General features: G+C 39.9%; 3 protein-coding genes across 13 annotated transcripts in view; 1 reads left to right on the top strand and 2 right to left on the bottom strand.

Annotated features, from left to right (window-relative positions):
- LOC146485634 (ras-like protein 1) overlaps positions 1 to 14945 on the bottom strand; it is a 567471-nt gene that overhangs the window by 132496 nt on the left and 420030 nt on the right. The gene's annotated exons all lie outside the window — the stretch shown is intronic.
- LOC146485651 (exoskeleton protein RP43-like) overlaps positions 1 to 14945 on the top strand; it is a 77435-nt gene that overhangs the window by 16626 nt on the left and 45864 nt on the right. For 5 of the 7 annotated variants that reach the window (XM_085102971.1, XM_085102976.1, XM_085102973.1 and 2 more), the window contains exon 5: positions 14573 to 14644. The exons of the other annotated variants lie outside the window; for them this stretch is intronic. In XM_085102971.1, the coding sequence (XP_084959097.1) occupies positions 14573 to 14644 (72 nt within the window). The remainder of the gene's footprint in view (positions 1 to 14572; positions 14645 to 14945) is intronic. 7 annotated transcript variants of the gene reach the window in all.
- LOC146485653 (uncharacterized) lies at positions 2229 to 12441 on the bottom strand. The gene is made up of 2 exons (XM_085103000.1): positions 10756 to 12441; positions 2229 to 2383 (listed from the first exon to the last, which is right to left on the bottom strand). The coding sequence occupies exon 1, from the start codon at positions 12356 to 12358 to the stop codon at positions 11798 to 11800; it is 561 nt and encodes a 186-aa protein (XP_084959126.1). The 5' UTR covers positions 12359 to 12441; the 3' UTR covers positions 2229 to 2383; positions 10756 to 11797.

Here is a 14945-nt window from a genome sequence, read left to right as displayed (position 1 = left end):
GTACCGTTTCCATGGCAACGCAGCGAACTATTAAACGTCAATAAATGGTAAGTTTCCTTTATTTTTGGAAAATGTACTCATTAGATTTTTTCCAATTTTTGTATCCAGAAAAACTCACTATTTTCATGTAATTTTAACAGAGAGATCTCCTATAAATATTGATTTTGCATTTTAATGTTTTGTGAAGATACCCTCTGTTAGATTTAAGTTTCTCTTTGTAGGCGAGTTACGCTTTTAGGCAACTATTTTCATGCCAAATGTCACGAAATTCTAATGAGCGGTTCCTTAGAAAACAGTTCATTTCCGCGAAAACAAGCAGTCGCAATTTTTTGGTCGAATGCACATGCGTGGCTTTAATTGGGTTTCATGGCAAAGATGAAAAGCATGCAAAAGGTCTTGGTGAATGACTTTTTTGCTCGGAAAGAAAAGAAAAAGAGTTCAGAAACGAGAAACTTCGTTATTTAGGATCAAAACTTAACTTTATTATCCATTTCATGTGAAATTGAGAGATCACTTTATCGACCGCCGTATTCGCGTACCACAATCCTAGCGCGCGCTTAATAGCATCAGTAACAGAATCTGTTTAGCGCGCGCAAACTGTGTTCGGCCACCTTAATCGAATATGCGTATGGAACTGTAGCGTATTAAAGATATGAGCACAGTGATGGAACTGTTTCAGTTCACCTAGTGGCTTCTAAGTTAAAAGTTGCACCCTTTACAGCCTCAAGAATCCCTCATTTAGAGCAGATGGGCGCAATTCTAGGATTAAGACTAAGTGTATCGATATCGAAAGCATTGAAGATTGCAAATCGCGAAATCACGTTTTGGTCGGATAGCATGAACATGTCATGGTAAATACATCGCCAAAGCAGGACATTTAAGCTGTTTGTAAACAGAATTGAAGAAATACAGTCTCACACAAGTCCTTAACAGTGAAGGCATTTTTTAATTGACGAGAACTCAGCTGATCGTCTAACAAGAGGCTTATCTTTTTTTTTATCACTTTATTGAACAGTCAAACATACATTACAGAGCTGTCGTATAAAATATTACATGCAATATAAATGATGCAAGAAAACAAGGCATATACACTACACTGTTCACTACATGTAACAAAGGTTACAATGAATCTCATTTAAATAATTTAAACTATTAAGCTACAGAGAAAAAAACAAAACAAAAACAAACAAAAAAACTATACAAACAATAACATTGAAATTAGTTGTCAATTTAAAAATCTGGCCCATTTTTCGTAAAAAGTGCTCCATTTGTTTGAGCTGAATGCTACGTATTTTTCTGTTTCAATTTTTTGACGTAATAACGCTTTAAAATCAGCAAAAAGAAAACTGACTCTATTTATTGCTTTACAATAGATTAGGTATTTGCCAATAAGAATAGGATGGTTTAGGGCTGAACAAGAGGACCAATTATTCAAGATGCCGTACATGATTTCTTTCCTGCCTAGAGTTAGAGTTTCTTTGGAAATGCACTGGTACCAACCAGTGAGGTCGGACCAGAAGGAAGCAGCAATAGGACAGGATACAAATAAATGGGTGACTGTTTGCTCCACATTTGCGCAATAAGGACAGAAAGGATCCTCGACTTTATTCATTTTGTGAAGAATATTTTTTTGTGTAAAGTACGTTGTGAATTATTTTATCCTGAAACATTGAAAGTTTTATTTCTTTTGTGGCGACAAATGGTAAAGAATAAATTTTCTGACATTCATCGTTACTGAATCCCATTGCCATTAGCTTCTTCTCTGCCGTCGGCGGATTAAAATCTCGTTTTTCGACCAGTACCCTGTGTATCGTTTTGCAAGTCATCTTATCAATGGCAAGTAAATTAATCATATTAGTTTTAGTTTGATTTTCTTCTTTTAAATAATTCTTCCACTTTCCCAGTATTGTAGAAGTGAGGCCAAAGTACTGCAGAAAGTTGCATTTGATCTTAAATCTCTGTAAGAACTCATGAAAAGATAGAAGCCGGGTTTTGTTTTCACCTACAAGGCTCGAGAGTTTAGTGACACCAGCTTGGTGCCAACTTTCATAGTACACGGACACGTTATTGATTTTTATAAAACTATTGTTCCGGATTGTTCCAAGTGTAGCCCTGCGCAATGGGATTTTTAACTTGCCATGTATCAACAAGATCATAGGTTGCGATTAAGTTGTTCATTCCCTGGATAATTTTTTCTTATGTTCAACTGGTCGACCTCCTCGTTTATCCCAGTCATTCAACGGACAGTTAAAGTCACCACCTATCACAAAACTTTCATTTGCATAACTATTGAAAACGGAATTAGACAGATCTCTAAGGAATTTGATTTGTTGCGTTTGATCATTTGGTGCATAAATATTTACTAAAATACGCTTTTCATCATCTATTGCTGCCTCACTTACAATGTATCTGCCGTTTTTGTCCCGAATTACATTACCAATCGACACATTGACTTTAGGTTTGAACAGAATCATCACACCACGGCTCTGAGTAGAGCCATGGCATGCGAGCATTTTACCTCCCCATTCAGCTTCCCACAATTTGATAGTCTGTACAGACGAATATGTTTCTTGAAGAAATATTACATCAGAAGTTTGTTGAAGTAACCACCTAAAAAGTTGGCGTCGTTTGGTAATCTTGTTCAACCCTCTAACATTCAAAGATAAAAACTTAAGCTCCATTTGAGCAAGCTATACATTTTCGCCACAAGGTATTTAGTACAGAAATAAATAAACAAATGAGCCAATGATGCAGCACTTTGGTTTGCTTGTTGCAGTTGATTTCGTTAGCGTGAAAGCGGAGCACTAAGGGGACACACAAACCATAAAGACAAACAAATTTACTACATTTAACGCTTAACATTACCTGTATTCCAGTAGTCGGCATTCTCTGTCTGAGGCAAGTGTAAAGATCCGAACGCTTTTCATAAAGGCAGTAAGCAAAACTATTTAGATATTAGAGTTCAACCATTTGCCATAATACGTCCATAAAGTGGAAATTTCTTAGATTCTGGTCCGTGATAAACGACGTTATCGATAACTAGCTTTTCGATGTTGAAAAAGGCTTTCTTCTTGTCTTGTTTGGCTTTTTTTGAGAAGCGGATATAAAGTCTTCCTAATCTCTTCAACTTCGTTGGGAAAGTCATCAGCTACACCATATCTTCTTCCTTTCTGCAATTTTTTTGATGTGGGATTTTATGAGTTCCTTGTCCTTGAAAAAGGATACTTTCGCAATTATGGGCCTCGCCTTGTTAGTGCTCTTTCCAGCGATGGGATGTGTCGGAATTCTATGTACCCTTTCAAATTGCATCTCTTCAAGATCCTCGTTGGAAATTTGCATTTCTTTCTTCGAGAATAGCCTGAGCTTTCTCTCTGTGTCGCTTGGTGATTCATTTTCAGAGTCCTTGATCCCAAAAAATTTAACATTGCTGCGACGGTTGTGGCATTCTTGTTTGATAATTCGGCGCTCTCGCTGGTCTAATTTATCAGGCTTGTTATTAGCGACACCCAGCTCCTCGGTTGTTGATTTAATTCGCGATTTTAATTCCTTCACTTCTGCTTGGTTGAACTCGAGGCTTTGCGGTAATGATTCTTTGTCTTCCTCAAACTGTTTCATTTTAGCTCGCAGATGTTCAACTTCAGGATTCAACAGCAATACCTGATCGAGCTTCTCTTGAATAGCATCAAGTTTACCATTGCAGATTGTACAACCGTTTCGATCATGTCCTTCATTCATAAGTTCATCATCGGTTTGCGATCCTTGTTGTTTTATCCTTCAGTTTTCTTCTCGGTCGGTTCTCTTGACCTTTTTTTCCGTATTTGCTGGACCAGACTGTGGCTCTTGTCCCTTTCCTTCATTTTCTTTTGGCATTATGTCTTTATAGTTAGTTGCCCTACAAACCAAGCATGATTTACTCACGGGCAGGCGGAGCGAACAAAAACATGTCCACCATCTTTCACTGCTCGTCCCCAGTCCAACAAGAGGCTTATCAGTATAGGGGTTAGCTAGTGCGGACACATGATGGGAAGGGCTTCTGTACTTGGAGAAAAAAAATCTGAATAGGCAGTAGATCGAATGATGAAACAGCAACGAAAGAGGTCAGGAAACAAGCACGCCTACAAGCTGACTACAGCATTACAGGGACAACTATGTTAGCTACCAAAAACAATGCTACGTAGCGGCTTGAAACGAAAAACTGCGAGGATCTTTCTTTTATTTAATCTTTCACCCGCAGTTCAAATATAGGTTTCATATATTTATAATAATACATTTCTACAAAAATGTAGGTCGCTACCTCGGGTCACAAATGTTTGGAAGTCTTCAACAGATTCTCGGAAAGTTGCCGTTGATCCGCAATTAAATACAGGCAATTTGGTGACAGGTATCATGGATAAGTTTGAAAGTAAATCACCTTGAAAAAATGGTTTACAAGATGTCTCCATTTATTGTTTCTTAATTGATTCTTAACAGCTACTTTGACTCCGTGGAGAAACCCACCAACCACCAACAGATCAGCGTCCCCGACACCGAGTCAAGCAACAGCTAATGTATGACTTGTATTTTTTGAAGTATATATTACAAGATTTAGGTTTTTAAGCTGTAACCTTACATTTGTCGAAGACTTTCCCATACAAGATGCGTGACGATGAGTAATTGAAGATTTAAGGGAGCCAGCCGTTACAGTTCAGTTTAAAAAAGTACCATTTCAGTGAAAAACAGGTTCTGCATTAATGTAGTTTGAAACACGCTTCTTAATAAGAAACATTACAATACTTCCTTGGACAAACCAACGAACAACACAAAGACCACCATTCACTATTTTCTTATTACTACCTTGACTACTAGGTGACTGTATTTCTTTTTCTGCTCTTTTTTCCTTTCCTTTCTGACAAGAGACGGCGGGACGCGTGCACGGCCGACCATGCTTGTGACTTAAATTCAAATTAAATTTATGCGGTTAACTGGTCACCTTAAATAACATCCGACAACAATCCCATGCTAAATTAGATTAACAAATAGAAGCGAGAAAGGGACCAAAACTCTGAAGATTGAAAGTATAATTTCGGGCGATTGCTGAGTTTCTTCTAGCCCAACAGGTGATGAAACACCTATGAAAACTACGGGTTGTACCCTCTCCGGTTTCTGCTTTGTGGTACAGAGCAAATTAAGTAATCGTCGAAAGAGAACTACTTTAAAAGGCAAAGTTAAAGATGTCGCTAAAAGAGTAGCCAATGCTTTGGATATCCAGCTTAATAGCGTCAACGTCGAACGATTCTTGTGCAACGATCGATCGCTGCCTCAAAAACATCAAACTTCTTTGTAAAATGCCCAGAGGAGATGACAGTGGTGAAGAATGAAATCAAGAGTAGTTTCGATTCGGCAAACGTGCTTAAACGTGGTGTGCCGTGTGATTCTTATATTTCACCGCGCAATGTTGTGCAAAGAAAGGAAGCTTGTTATTTGACAAACGCGAGACCAAAGATGCTGGTTAAGAGTTTAAATTTTACAATTAATTATACGGAACAGGAGCAAAATGTAAAAATGGAGCGGGCAGACCTACGCGACTCACGCTGTGTCCATTGTTTTGATAAAGACGTTTACATTTTGATTTTACAAGCATGTCTAAAAGCGTTTTTTTGCTATACAATAAAGAAATTTTCTTATTATTCTGAGCCGTTTCGATTAGCTTCTCTATCCCATTGTGTACGCTAGCGCTGTGGTATTTGCTAATTTTGTTTATCAACTCGGATTATTCGGTGGTTACCTTTGTAGATTTAAAAAATTCGACTTGATCCTGTGTCAGCGATATCAAGGGCGAAATAACGACAGCTATGGATTGAAACTTCGAAACTTCACGTCATCAAAACCATTCTCGGCCTAGAAACAGAATTATACGACAAGTAGACTCGGAAAACATTATCAGGCAGCGACCACAGCCAGAGGGTCCACTAAGCAAAGCATCAGCGCCCAGTATTTTTCAAGCCGGTATCGACAAAGCAACTGGGCTCCCGAACACAAGCTACTGTAGCTTAGACAGTACTTATCGGGCGAAGGGTTAAGGGTTATTGAGAATTAGGATCATTCAACGTCTGCTTATAAAGCTGCTAAGAGCAGATTAGAAAGTATGGAGGAAGAAGACGACAGATCGCATTCTACTTGCAAGCTTATCCGTGCCGGTAACGTCAAGTAAGGTAACGTCGGTAACGTTCGCCATTAGGAGTTGAGAAATAGATCGCTCTATGATAAGCTACAGAGGAAGAATATAGAGTAAATGCTGGCACAGTACCATCGATGGTTTTTTGAACACGAGAAACAGCAGCTTGTTGAAATATTACGACAATGGGTTATACAAGAATCGGAATTCCAGATAGTACTAGCTGAGACGCTTTGAAAGATATGGGGCAATTCCAGTACCCCGAAGAGAAATCTGGCCTAGTAAGAGCCGCCGCACATGGAAGGTCTCTGGAAATAACCACCCCATTTAGTGCGACGAGTTTTAAGTTATAACCGTTGAAAAAAAGGTGGCCGGCTGAAAGCGGCGCAACGACGTTTTTGCTACAGATGCCCAGGAGAGACCCACCAGGGAATATAGTTCCCACAGTCCCGATTTTTTGGTTTGAACGGACGCCGACATGCGCACTACATTGTAAAGCAAAGGGGAGGCCGGAGATTGCAAGAAACGGCAATAGGAGTGACAGCTACAATCGTCAGCCCTAACAAGTCCATCAAGATGAAACAAAAGAAGCTCCAGTTAGAGATACCACCGAAGGGAATCCACCCGGGTCTTACCGGAGAGATCGCACATAACAGCAATGCACATGAAAAAAAAAATAGAAGCGAATATGTTGCACTGAGGAACACTAGTATTCAAAAATGGCACAAGACAACGCTAGTAGTACGACATACATCAACAGTAATGTAGCAGCTGAATTAGGACCTCAAGGGGAGGAGCGTAGAGTAACCGTTAACGTTCTAAATGGTCACACCGACAGCTTCGAGACAAAAATATTCGCACTAAAACTTCAAAGTGTAGATGGAAAGATAAATGTACAGATAGCAGCTTTCATCGTAAAACGCGTTACAGGGAACATTGGAGTAATCAACTGGGCTAAATACGCGAAGAAGTGGGAGCATCTAAAAGGTATCACTTTACCTTGGACCACGCCCAATCGTCGGCATTTCCATCGGTATCAATCAGTGATTGATGTTAGAGGGAAGCCAGGAAAAACAGTTGCATGGTTAACGGCCCTCGGATGGACATGTATCGCCGATGCAAATAGTAGTGATCAGGGAGGCTATCGAACACGTTTCGGTCACACTTATTTTATACGCGCGGACGATAAGAGCAGCAAATAGATGGTAAACTCCAAAGTTTGTTGGAGATAGAACTACTGAGTCATAGCATTGAGACTCCAACAAGAAATTTGCGCTCGCGATCAATCGAACATGAGAGTGGTCGGTACGAAGTCGAAATCCCTTGGAAAGACGACCGGTCAGTGTTACCGTACAACTATGAGACAGCTAGGAGACGCTTGAGCGGTACAGAGAAATGCATTCCTAAGGAGCCAGAAGAAAGATCGGGTAATGAAGATCCCAAAAACAGAGAAAAAAGCAATTGGGTCCTGCTACATACCACACTTTCCTGTAATAGGGCCGGAAAAAGCAACGACGGAGACGTGCGCTGTTTCTGACGCGTCAGCCAAGTGCGAGGGGATCTCTTTGAACCATGTCATACACCAGGGACCTAAGTTGCAACGGGAGCTTTTCAGCATTTTGCTGCGGTTCCACAAGCAAGCAATAGCGTTAGTGTGTGACATATAGCAGAGATGTATCTCCACGGAAGTCTTGTATCAGAACATAGCCAAAAATAATGGACTTTTATGGTGAGCGCTCGACCAAACCAAGGTACCAGATGAATATGAATTGATTTTAGTGGTATTCGGAATGAATTGGTCGCCGTTTCAGTCGCAGTTCGTATTCGTTCGACGAAGTATAAATAAAATGTTCCACTGGCTGCGGTGAAACTACTAGAGTGAGCATATATGGACAATAGCATGGATGCAGTTCCATGAGATAAGACAGCGGTAGACTAGTACAGAAAACTTCCGACGCTGTAGGAGATGGCTGGCATACACGCATGCAAATGGCTGTCCAATTCAGAAGAATTGTTGAAGGAGATACCAGCGGAGGATAGAGCATGAAAGGTGGATCTAGATGATGAAGAGCTGCCCTGTGTGAAGACGCTCAGAATACTATGGGTGGAGAAGGAAAACATGTTCAGAGTGCATCCACCTGGAGATGTGTACAGATGTTAGACCTAATAAAGTGCAGTTTGCTGAGAAGAAAAAACACATTTTGCAACCCTTTGGGATTTCTGACGCTGGTCTACAGGCATCGACTAATGAGGAGTCGCTGCATATGAAATAGGAAAAGAAGGTTAGGCGGTGGTTCAATGAATTAGAGCATTCAGAGAACATAAAGATCGCGATGTCTTCAGCCGGTAGACAGGGATGTGAAGTTCGGGAGCCTGCACGCATTCGTAGATGCCTAAAGCCGCGGCTACACGAGCGATTTTTTGCTCGCGCAGGTGATGCGATTTTTTCAAATTTTGTCGCGTCGCCAGCGCGAGAGGGTGGCTACACGAGTGACAAATTCTAGCGAGTTTGGCGACAAATTGAAAGCCGCGTGAATCGCACATTTCAAGAGACCTGGCGCTGTAAACAGACATGGCGGACGGCCCTTTCGGACGAGGATATTGTTTTATCGTTTATTTGCATTCTTCTTCTTGACGATAAAAAGCAAACGAAGGAAGAAGAAAATTAAGAAAAGGTCAACGCGGGTCCGTCCATGGCTCGTAAAGAGAAAGGAACAAGGATTTTACCATCAACTTCTGACGGAAATTTTACTCGTTGATAGGCCGGCGTTTCCCGAGCTATCGCGGATGACGAGGCTAAGTTGTAGGGTGGCTACACGGGTGCTGTCTCTACGATTTTGTCGCGAAAATTTCAATACTGGCGACTTTTTTCTTGCGATTTTTCACCTGTCGCGTCGCAAGTTCGAGGGTGGCTACACGTGCGATTTTCATCTCGCGCTGGCGACGCGACAAAATTTGAAAAAATCGCATCACCTGCGCGAGCAAAAATTCGCTCGTGTGGCCGCGGCGTAATCGAATATGGGTATGGAACTGTAGCGCATTAAAGATATGAGCACAGTGATGGAACTGTTTCAGTTCACCTAGTGGCTTCTAAGTTAAAAGTTGCACCCCTTACAGCCTCAAGAATCCCTCATTTAGAGCAGATGGGCGCAATTCTAGGATTAAGACTAAGTGTATCGATATCGAAAGCATTGAAGATTGCAAATCGCGAAATCACGTTTTGGTCGGATAGCATGAACATGTCATGGTAAATACATCGCCAAAGCAGGACATTTAAGCTGTTTGTAAACAGAATTGAAGAAATACAGTCTCACACAAGTCCTTAACAGTGAAGGCATTTTTTAATTGACGAGAACTCAGCTGATCGTCTAACAAAAGGCATATCTGTTTTTTTTTATCACTTTATTGAACAGTCAAACACACATTACAGAGCTGTCGTATAGAATATTACATGCAATATAAATGATAAATCATTTAAATAATTTAAACTATTAAGCTACAGAGAAAAAAACAAAACAAAAACAAACAAAAAAACTATACAAACAATAACATTGAAATTAGTTGTCACTTTAAAAATCTGGCCCATTTTTCGTAAAAAGTGCTCCATTTGTTTGAGCTGAATGCTATGTATTTTTCTGTTTCAATTTTTTTGACGTAATAACGCTTTAAAATCAGCAAAAAGAAAATTGACTCTATTTATTGCTTTACAATAGATTAGGTATTTGCCAATAAGAATAAGACGGTTTAGGGCTGAACAAGAGGACCAATTATTCAAGATGCCGTACATGATTTCTTTCCTGCCTAGAGTTAGAGTTTCTTTGGAAATGCACTGGTACCAACCAGTGAAGTCGGACCAGAAGGAAGCAGCAATAGGACAGGATACAAATAAATGGGTGACTGTTTGCTCCACATTTGCGCAAAAAGGACAGAAAGGATCCTCGACTTTATTCATTTTGTGAAGAATATTTTTTTGTGTAAAGTACGTTGTGAATTATTTTATCCTGAAACATTGAAAGTTTTATTTCTTTTGTGGCGACAAATGGTAAAGAATAAATTTTCTGACATTCATCCTTACTGAATCCCATTGCCATTAGCTTCTTCTCTGCCGTCGGCGGATTAAAATCTCGTTTTTCGACCAGTACCCTGTGTATCGTTTTGCAAGTCATCTTATCAATGGCAAGTAAATTAATCATATTAGTTTTAGTTTGATTTTCTTCTTTTAAATAATTCTTCCACTTTCCCAGTATTGTAGAAGTGAGGCCAAAGTACTGCAGAAAGTTGCATTTGATCTTAAATCTCTGTAAGAACTCATGAAAAGATAGAAGCCGGGTTTTGTTTTCACCTACAAGGCTCGAGAGTTTAGTGACACCAGCTTGGTGCCAACTTTCATAGTACACGGACACGTTATTGATTTTTACAAAACTATTGTTCCGGATTGTTCCAAGTGTAGCCCTGCGCACTGGGATTTTTAACTTGCCATGTATCAACAAGATCATAGGTTGCCATTAAGTTGTTCATTCCCTGGATAACTTTTTTCTTATGTTCAACTGGTCGACCTCCTCGTTTATCCCAGTCATTCAACGGACAGTTAAAGTCACCACCTATCACAAAACTTTCATTTGCATAACTATTGAAAACGGAATTAGACAGATCTCTAAGGAATTTGATTTGTTGCGTTTGATCATTTGGTGCATAAATATTTACTAAAATACGCTTTTCATCATCTATTGCTGCTTCACTTACAATGTATCTGCCGTTTTTGTCCCGAATTACATTACCAATCGACACATTGACTTTAGGTTTAACCAGAATCATCACACCACGGCTCTGAGTAGAGCCGTGGCATGCGAGCATTTTACCTCCCCATTCAGCTTCCCACAATTTGATAGTCTGTACAGACGAATATGTTTCTTGAAGAAATATTACATCAGAAGTTTGTTAAAGTAACCACCTAAAAAGTTGGCGTCGTTTGGTAATCTTGTTCAACCCTCTAACATTCAAAGATAAAAACTTAAGCTCCATTTGAGCAAGCTATACATTTTCGCCACAACGTATTTATTACAGAAATAAATAAACAAATGAGCCAATGATGCAGCACTTTGGTTTGCTTGTTGCAGTTGATTTCGTTAGCGTGAAAGCGGAGCACTAAGGGGACACACAAACCATAAAGACAAACAAATTTACTACATTTAACGCTTAACATTACCTGTATTCCAGTAGTCGGCATTCTCTGTCTGAGGCAAGTGTAAAGATCCGAACGCTTTTCATAAAGGCAGTAAGCAAAGCTATTTAGATATTAGAGTTCAACCATTTGCCATAATACGTCCGTAAAGTGGAAATTTCTTTGATTCTGGTCCGTGATAAACGACGTTATCGATAACTAGCTTTTCGATGTTGAAAAAGGCTTTCTTCTTGTCTTGTTTGGCTTTTTTGAGAAGCGGATATAAAGTCTTCCTAATCTCTTCAACTTCGTTGGGAAAGTCATCAGCTACACCATATCTTCTTCCTTTCGGCAATTTTTTTGATGTGGGATTTTATGAGTTCCTTGTCCTTGAAAAAGGATACTTTCGCAATTATGGGCCTCGCCTTGTTAGTGCTCTTTCCAGCGATGGGATGTGTCGGAATTCTGTGTACCCTTTCAAATTACATCTCTTCAAGATCCTCGTTGGAAATTTGCATTTCTTTCTTCAAGGATAGCCTGAGCTTTCTCTCTGTGTCGCTTGGTGATTCATCTTCAGAGTCCTTGATCCCAAAAAATTTAACATTGCTGCGACGGTTGTAGCATTCTTTTTTGATAATTCGGCGCTCTAGCTGGTCTAATTTATCAAGCTTGTTATTAGCGACACCCAGCTCCTCGGTTGTTGATTTAATTTGCGATTTTAATTCCTTCACTTCTGCTTGGGTGAACTCGAGGCTTTGCGGTAACGATTCTTTGTCTTCCTCCAACTGTTTCATTTTAGCTCGCAGATGTTCAACTTCAGGATACAACAGCAATACCTGATCGAGCTTCTCTTGAATAGCATCAAGTTTACCATTGCGGATTGTACAACCGTTTCGATCATGTCCTTCATTCATAAGTTCATCATCGGTTTGCGATCCTTGTTGTCTTATCCTTTTTCTTCTCGGTCGGTTCTCTTGACCTTTTTCCGTATTTGCTGGACCAGACTGTGGCTCTTGTCCCTTTCCTTCATTTTCTTTTGGCATTATGTCTTTATAGTTAGTTGCCCTACAAACCAAGCATGATTTACTCACGGGCAGGCGGAGCGAACAAAAACATGTCCACCATCTTTCACTGCTCGTCCCCAGTCCAACAAGAGGCTTATGAGTAGAGGGGTTAGCTAGTGCGGACACATGATGGGAAGGGCTTCTGTACTTGGAGAAAAAAAAATCTGAATGGGCAGTAGATCGAATGATGAAACAGCATATTACAAGGTTTAGGTTTTTAAGCTGTAACCTTACATTTGTCGAAGACTTTCCCATACAAGATGCGTGACGATGAGTAATTGAAGATTAAAGGGAGCCAGCCGTTACAGTTCAGTTTAAAAAAGTACCATTTCAGTGAAAAACAGGTTCTGCATTAATGTAGTTTGAAACACGCTTCTTAATAAGAAACATTACAATACTTCCTTGACAAACCGACGGACAACACAAAGACCACCATTCACTATTTTCTTACTACTACTTTGACTACTAGGTGACTGTATTTCTTTTTCTGCTCTTTTTTCCTTTCCTTTCTGAGAAGAGACGGCGGGACGCGTGCACGGCCAACCATGCTTGTGACTTAAATTCAAATTAAATTTATGCGGCTCAACTGGTCACCTTAAATAACATCCGACAACAATCCCATGCTAAATTAGATTAACAAATAGAAGCGAGAAAGGGACCAAAACTCTGAAGATTGAAAGTATAATTTCGGGCGATTGCTGAGTTTCTTCTAGCCCAACAGGTGATGAAACACCTATGAAAACTACGGGTTCTACCCCCTCCGGTTTCTGCTTTGTGGTACAGAGCAAATTAAGTAATCGTCGAAAGAGAACTACTTTAAAAGGCAAAGCTAAAGATGTCGCTAAAAGAGTAGCCAATGCTTTGGATATCCAGCTTAATAGCGTCAGCGTCGAACGATTCTTGTGCAACGATCGATCGCTGCCACAAAAACATCAAACTTCTTTGTAAAATGCCCAGAGGAGATGACAGTGGTGAAGAATGAAATCAAGAGTAGTTTCGATTCGGCAAAAGTGCTTAAACGTGGTGTGCCGTGTGATTCTTATATTTCACCGCGCAATGTTGCGCAAAGAAAGGAAGCTTGTTATTTGACAAACGCGAGACCAAAGATGCCGGTTAAGAGTTTAAATTTTACAATTAATTATTCGGAACAGGAGCAAAATGTAAAAATGGAGCGGACAGACCTACGCGACTCACGCTGTGTCCATTGTTTTGATAAAGACGTTTACATTTTGATTTTACAAGCATGTTTAAAAGCGCTTTTTGCTATACAATAAAGAAATTTTCTTATTATTCTGAGCCGTTTCGATTAGCTTCTCTATTCCATTGTGTACGCTAGCACTGTGGTATTTGCTAATTTTGTTTATCAACTCGGATTATTCGGCGGTTACTTCTGTAGATTTAAAAAATTCGACCTGATCCTGTGTCAGCGATATCAAGGGCGAAATAACGACAGCTATGGATTGAAACTTCGAAACTTCACGTCATCAAAACCATTGGCGCAGCTTGGAAAATTAGAGACTTTCCCAATCGAGCCGGTTGAATAACAAATAGATCTTGCTTGTTAACCAACTCTTTCACGATTTCCGTTGCACAGCTTTGAGATTTTGAATCTTAAACTTCTCAATAACACGATCGCATACTATCCACTTCACCATAACTCTCTCAAAGTTAATTTATGTAATTTATGTTGCCCGGTCGATCCAGGCAGACACGTTTCTCATTGGTCGCAGTTAACAACGCCAAGGTCAAGCGTCCGACTGTCTCTTAGGAGATGAGCGTGGGCTCATTTCGCGAACAGCGCCTGGTAATCGATCCTAAGCTCACAAATGATTGGAGAACTTCAACAGATTCTCAGAAAGTGGAAGTTCTCCTTTGAAAATAAACGCAACTACTTGAAAATATAATAAAAATGTGTTGATTATTGAGAGACCCTCTATGACCTTTAGATACATGTAGAAAAAATACCTAGCCAATGTTTGACTGATCGCCGCTGATTGTTCTTGATACTGAGGATTATAAACATTCGTTTGTACTTGTCAAAAACTGCCACATTCAAATTTCCCGTGTGATCCGCAATTACATACCAGGCGGTTTTCTGGCAAGCATAGTAGATAAGTTTGCAAGTGCACCACCTTGAAAAACTGGTTTAAAAGATGTCTCTATTTATTTTGTTTTTAATTTCATTCTCAACAGTCCATGTGACACAATGGACAAACCCACCAACCACAAACAGAGCAGCGTCCTCGACAGCGAATCCAGCACAAGGTAATATCAGATGACTTGTGTTTTTGAAGCATATACTACTGGAATAAGGTTTTTAATCTAACATTACACTTGTCGACAACTTTAGCATACAAATTGCGCGACGATGAGGAATTGAAGAGTTAAGGGAGCTTACCATTACTGGTCAGTTTAAAAATGGACCAATTCAGTGAAAAACATGCAGGTTTGCCTAGGTCTCCATTAATGTAGTTAATAACACACTTCTTAAGAAGAAAAATTACAATGCCTGCTTGGTCAAACCCACCGACAACACAAAGACCACAATTCACTATAGTCTTGTACT

The sequence above is a fragment of the Pavona decussata genome, unplaced genomic scaffold, assembly GCF_977016875.1.
Source record: "Pavona decussata unplaced genomic scaffold, jaPavDecu1.1 SCAFFOLD_25, whole genome shotgun sequence".
In the NCBI taxonomy this organism is placed as follows: Eukaryota; Metazoa; Cnidaria; class Anthozoa; order Scleractinia; family Agariciidae; genus Pavona; species Pavona decussata.
Note: the sequence above shows the minus strand (reverse complement) of the source record. Positions and strands in the feature narration are given on the sequence as shown.

Excerpts from the sequence above, each read along its gene's own strand:
- LOC146485653 (XM_085103000.1), bottom strand. The coding sequence starts at position 12,358 with ATGCCAAAAGAAAATGAAGGAAAGGGACAAGAGCCACAGTCTGGTCCA.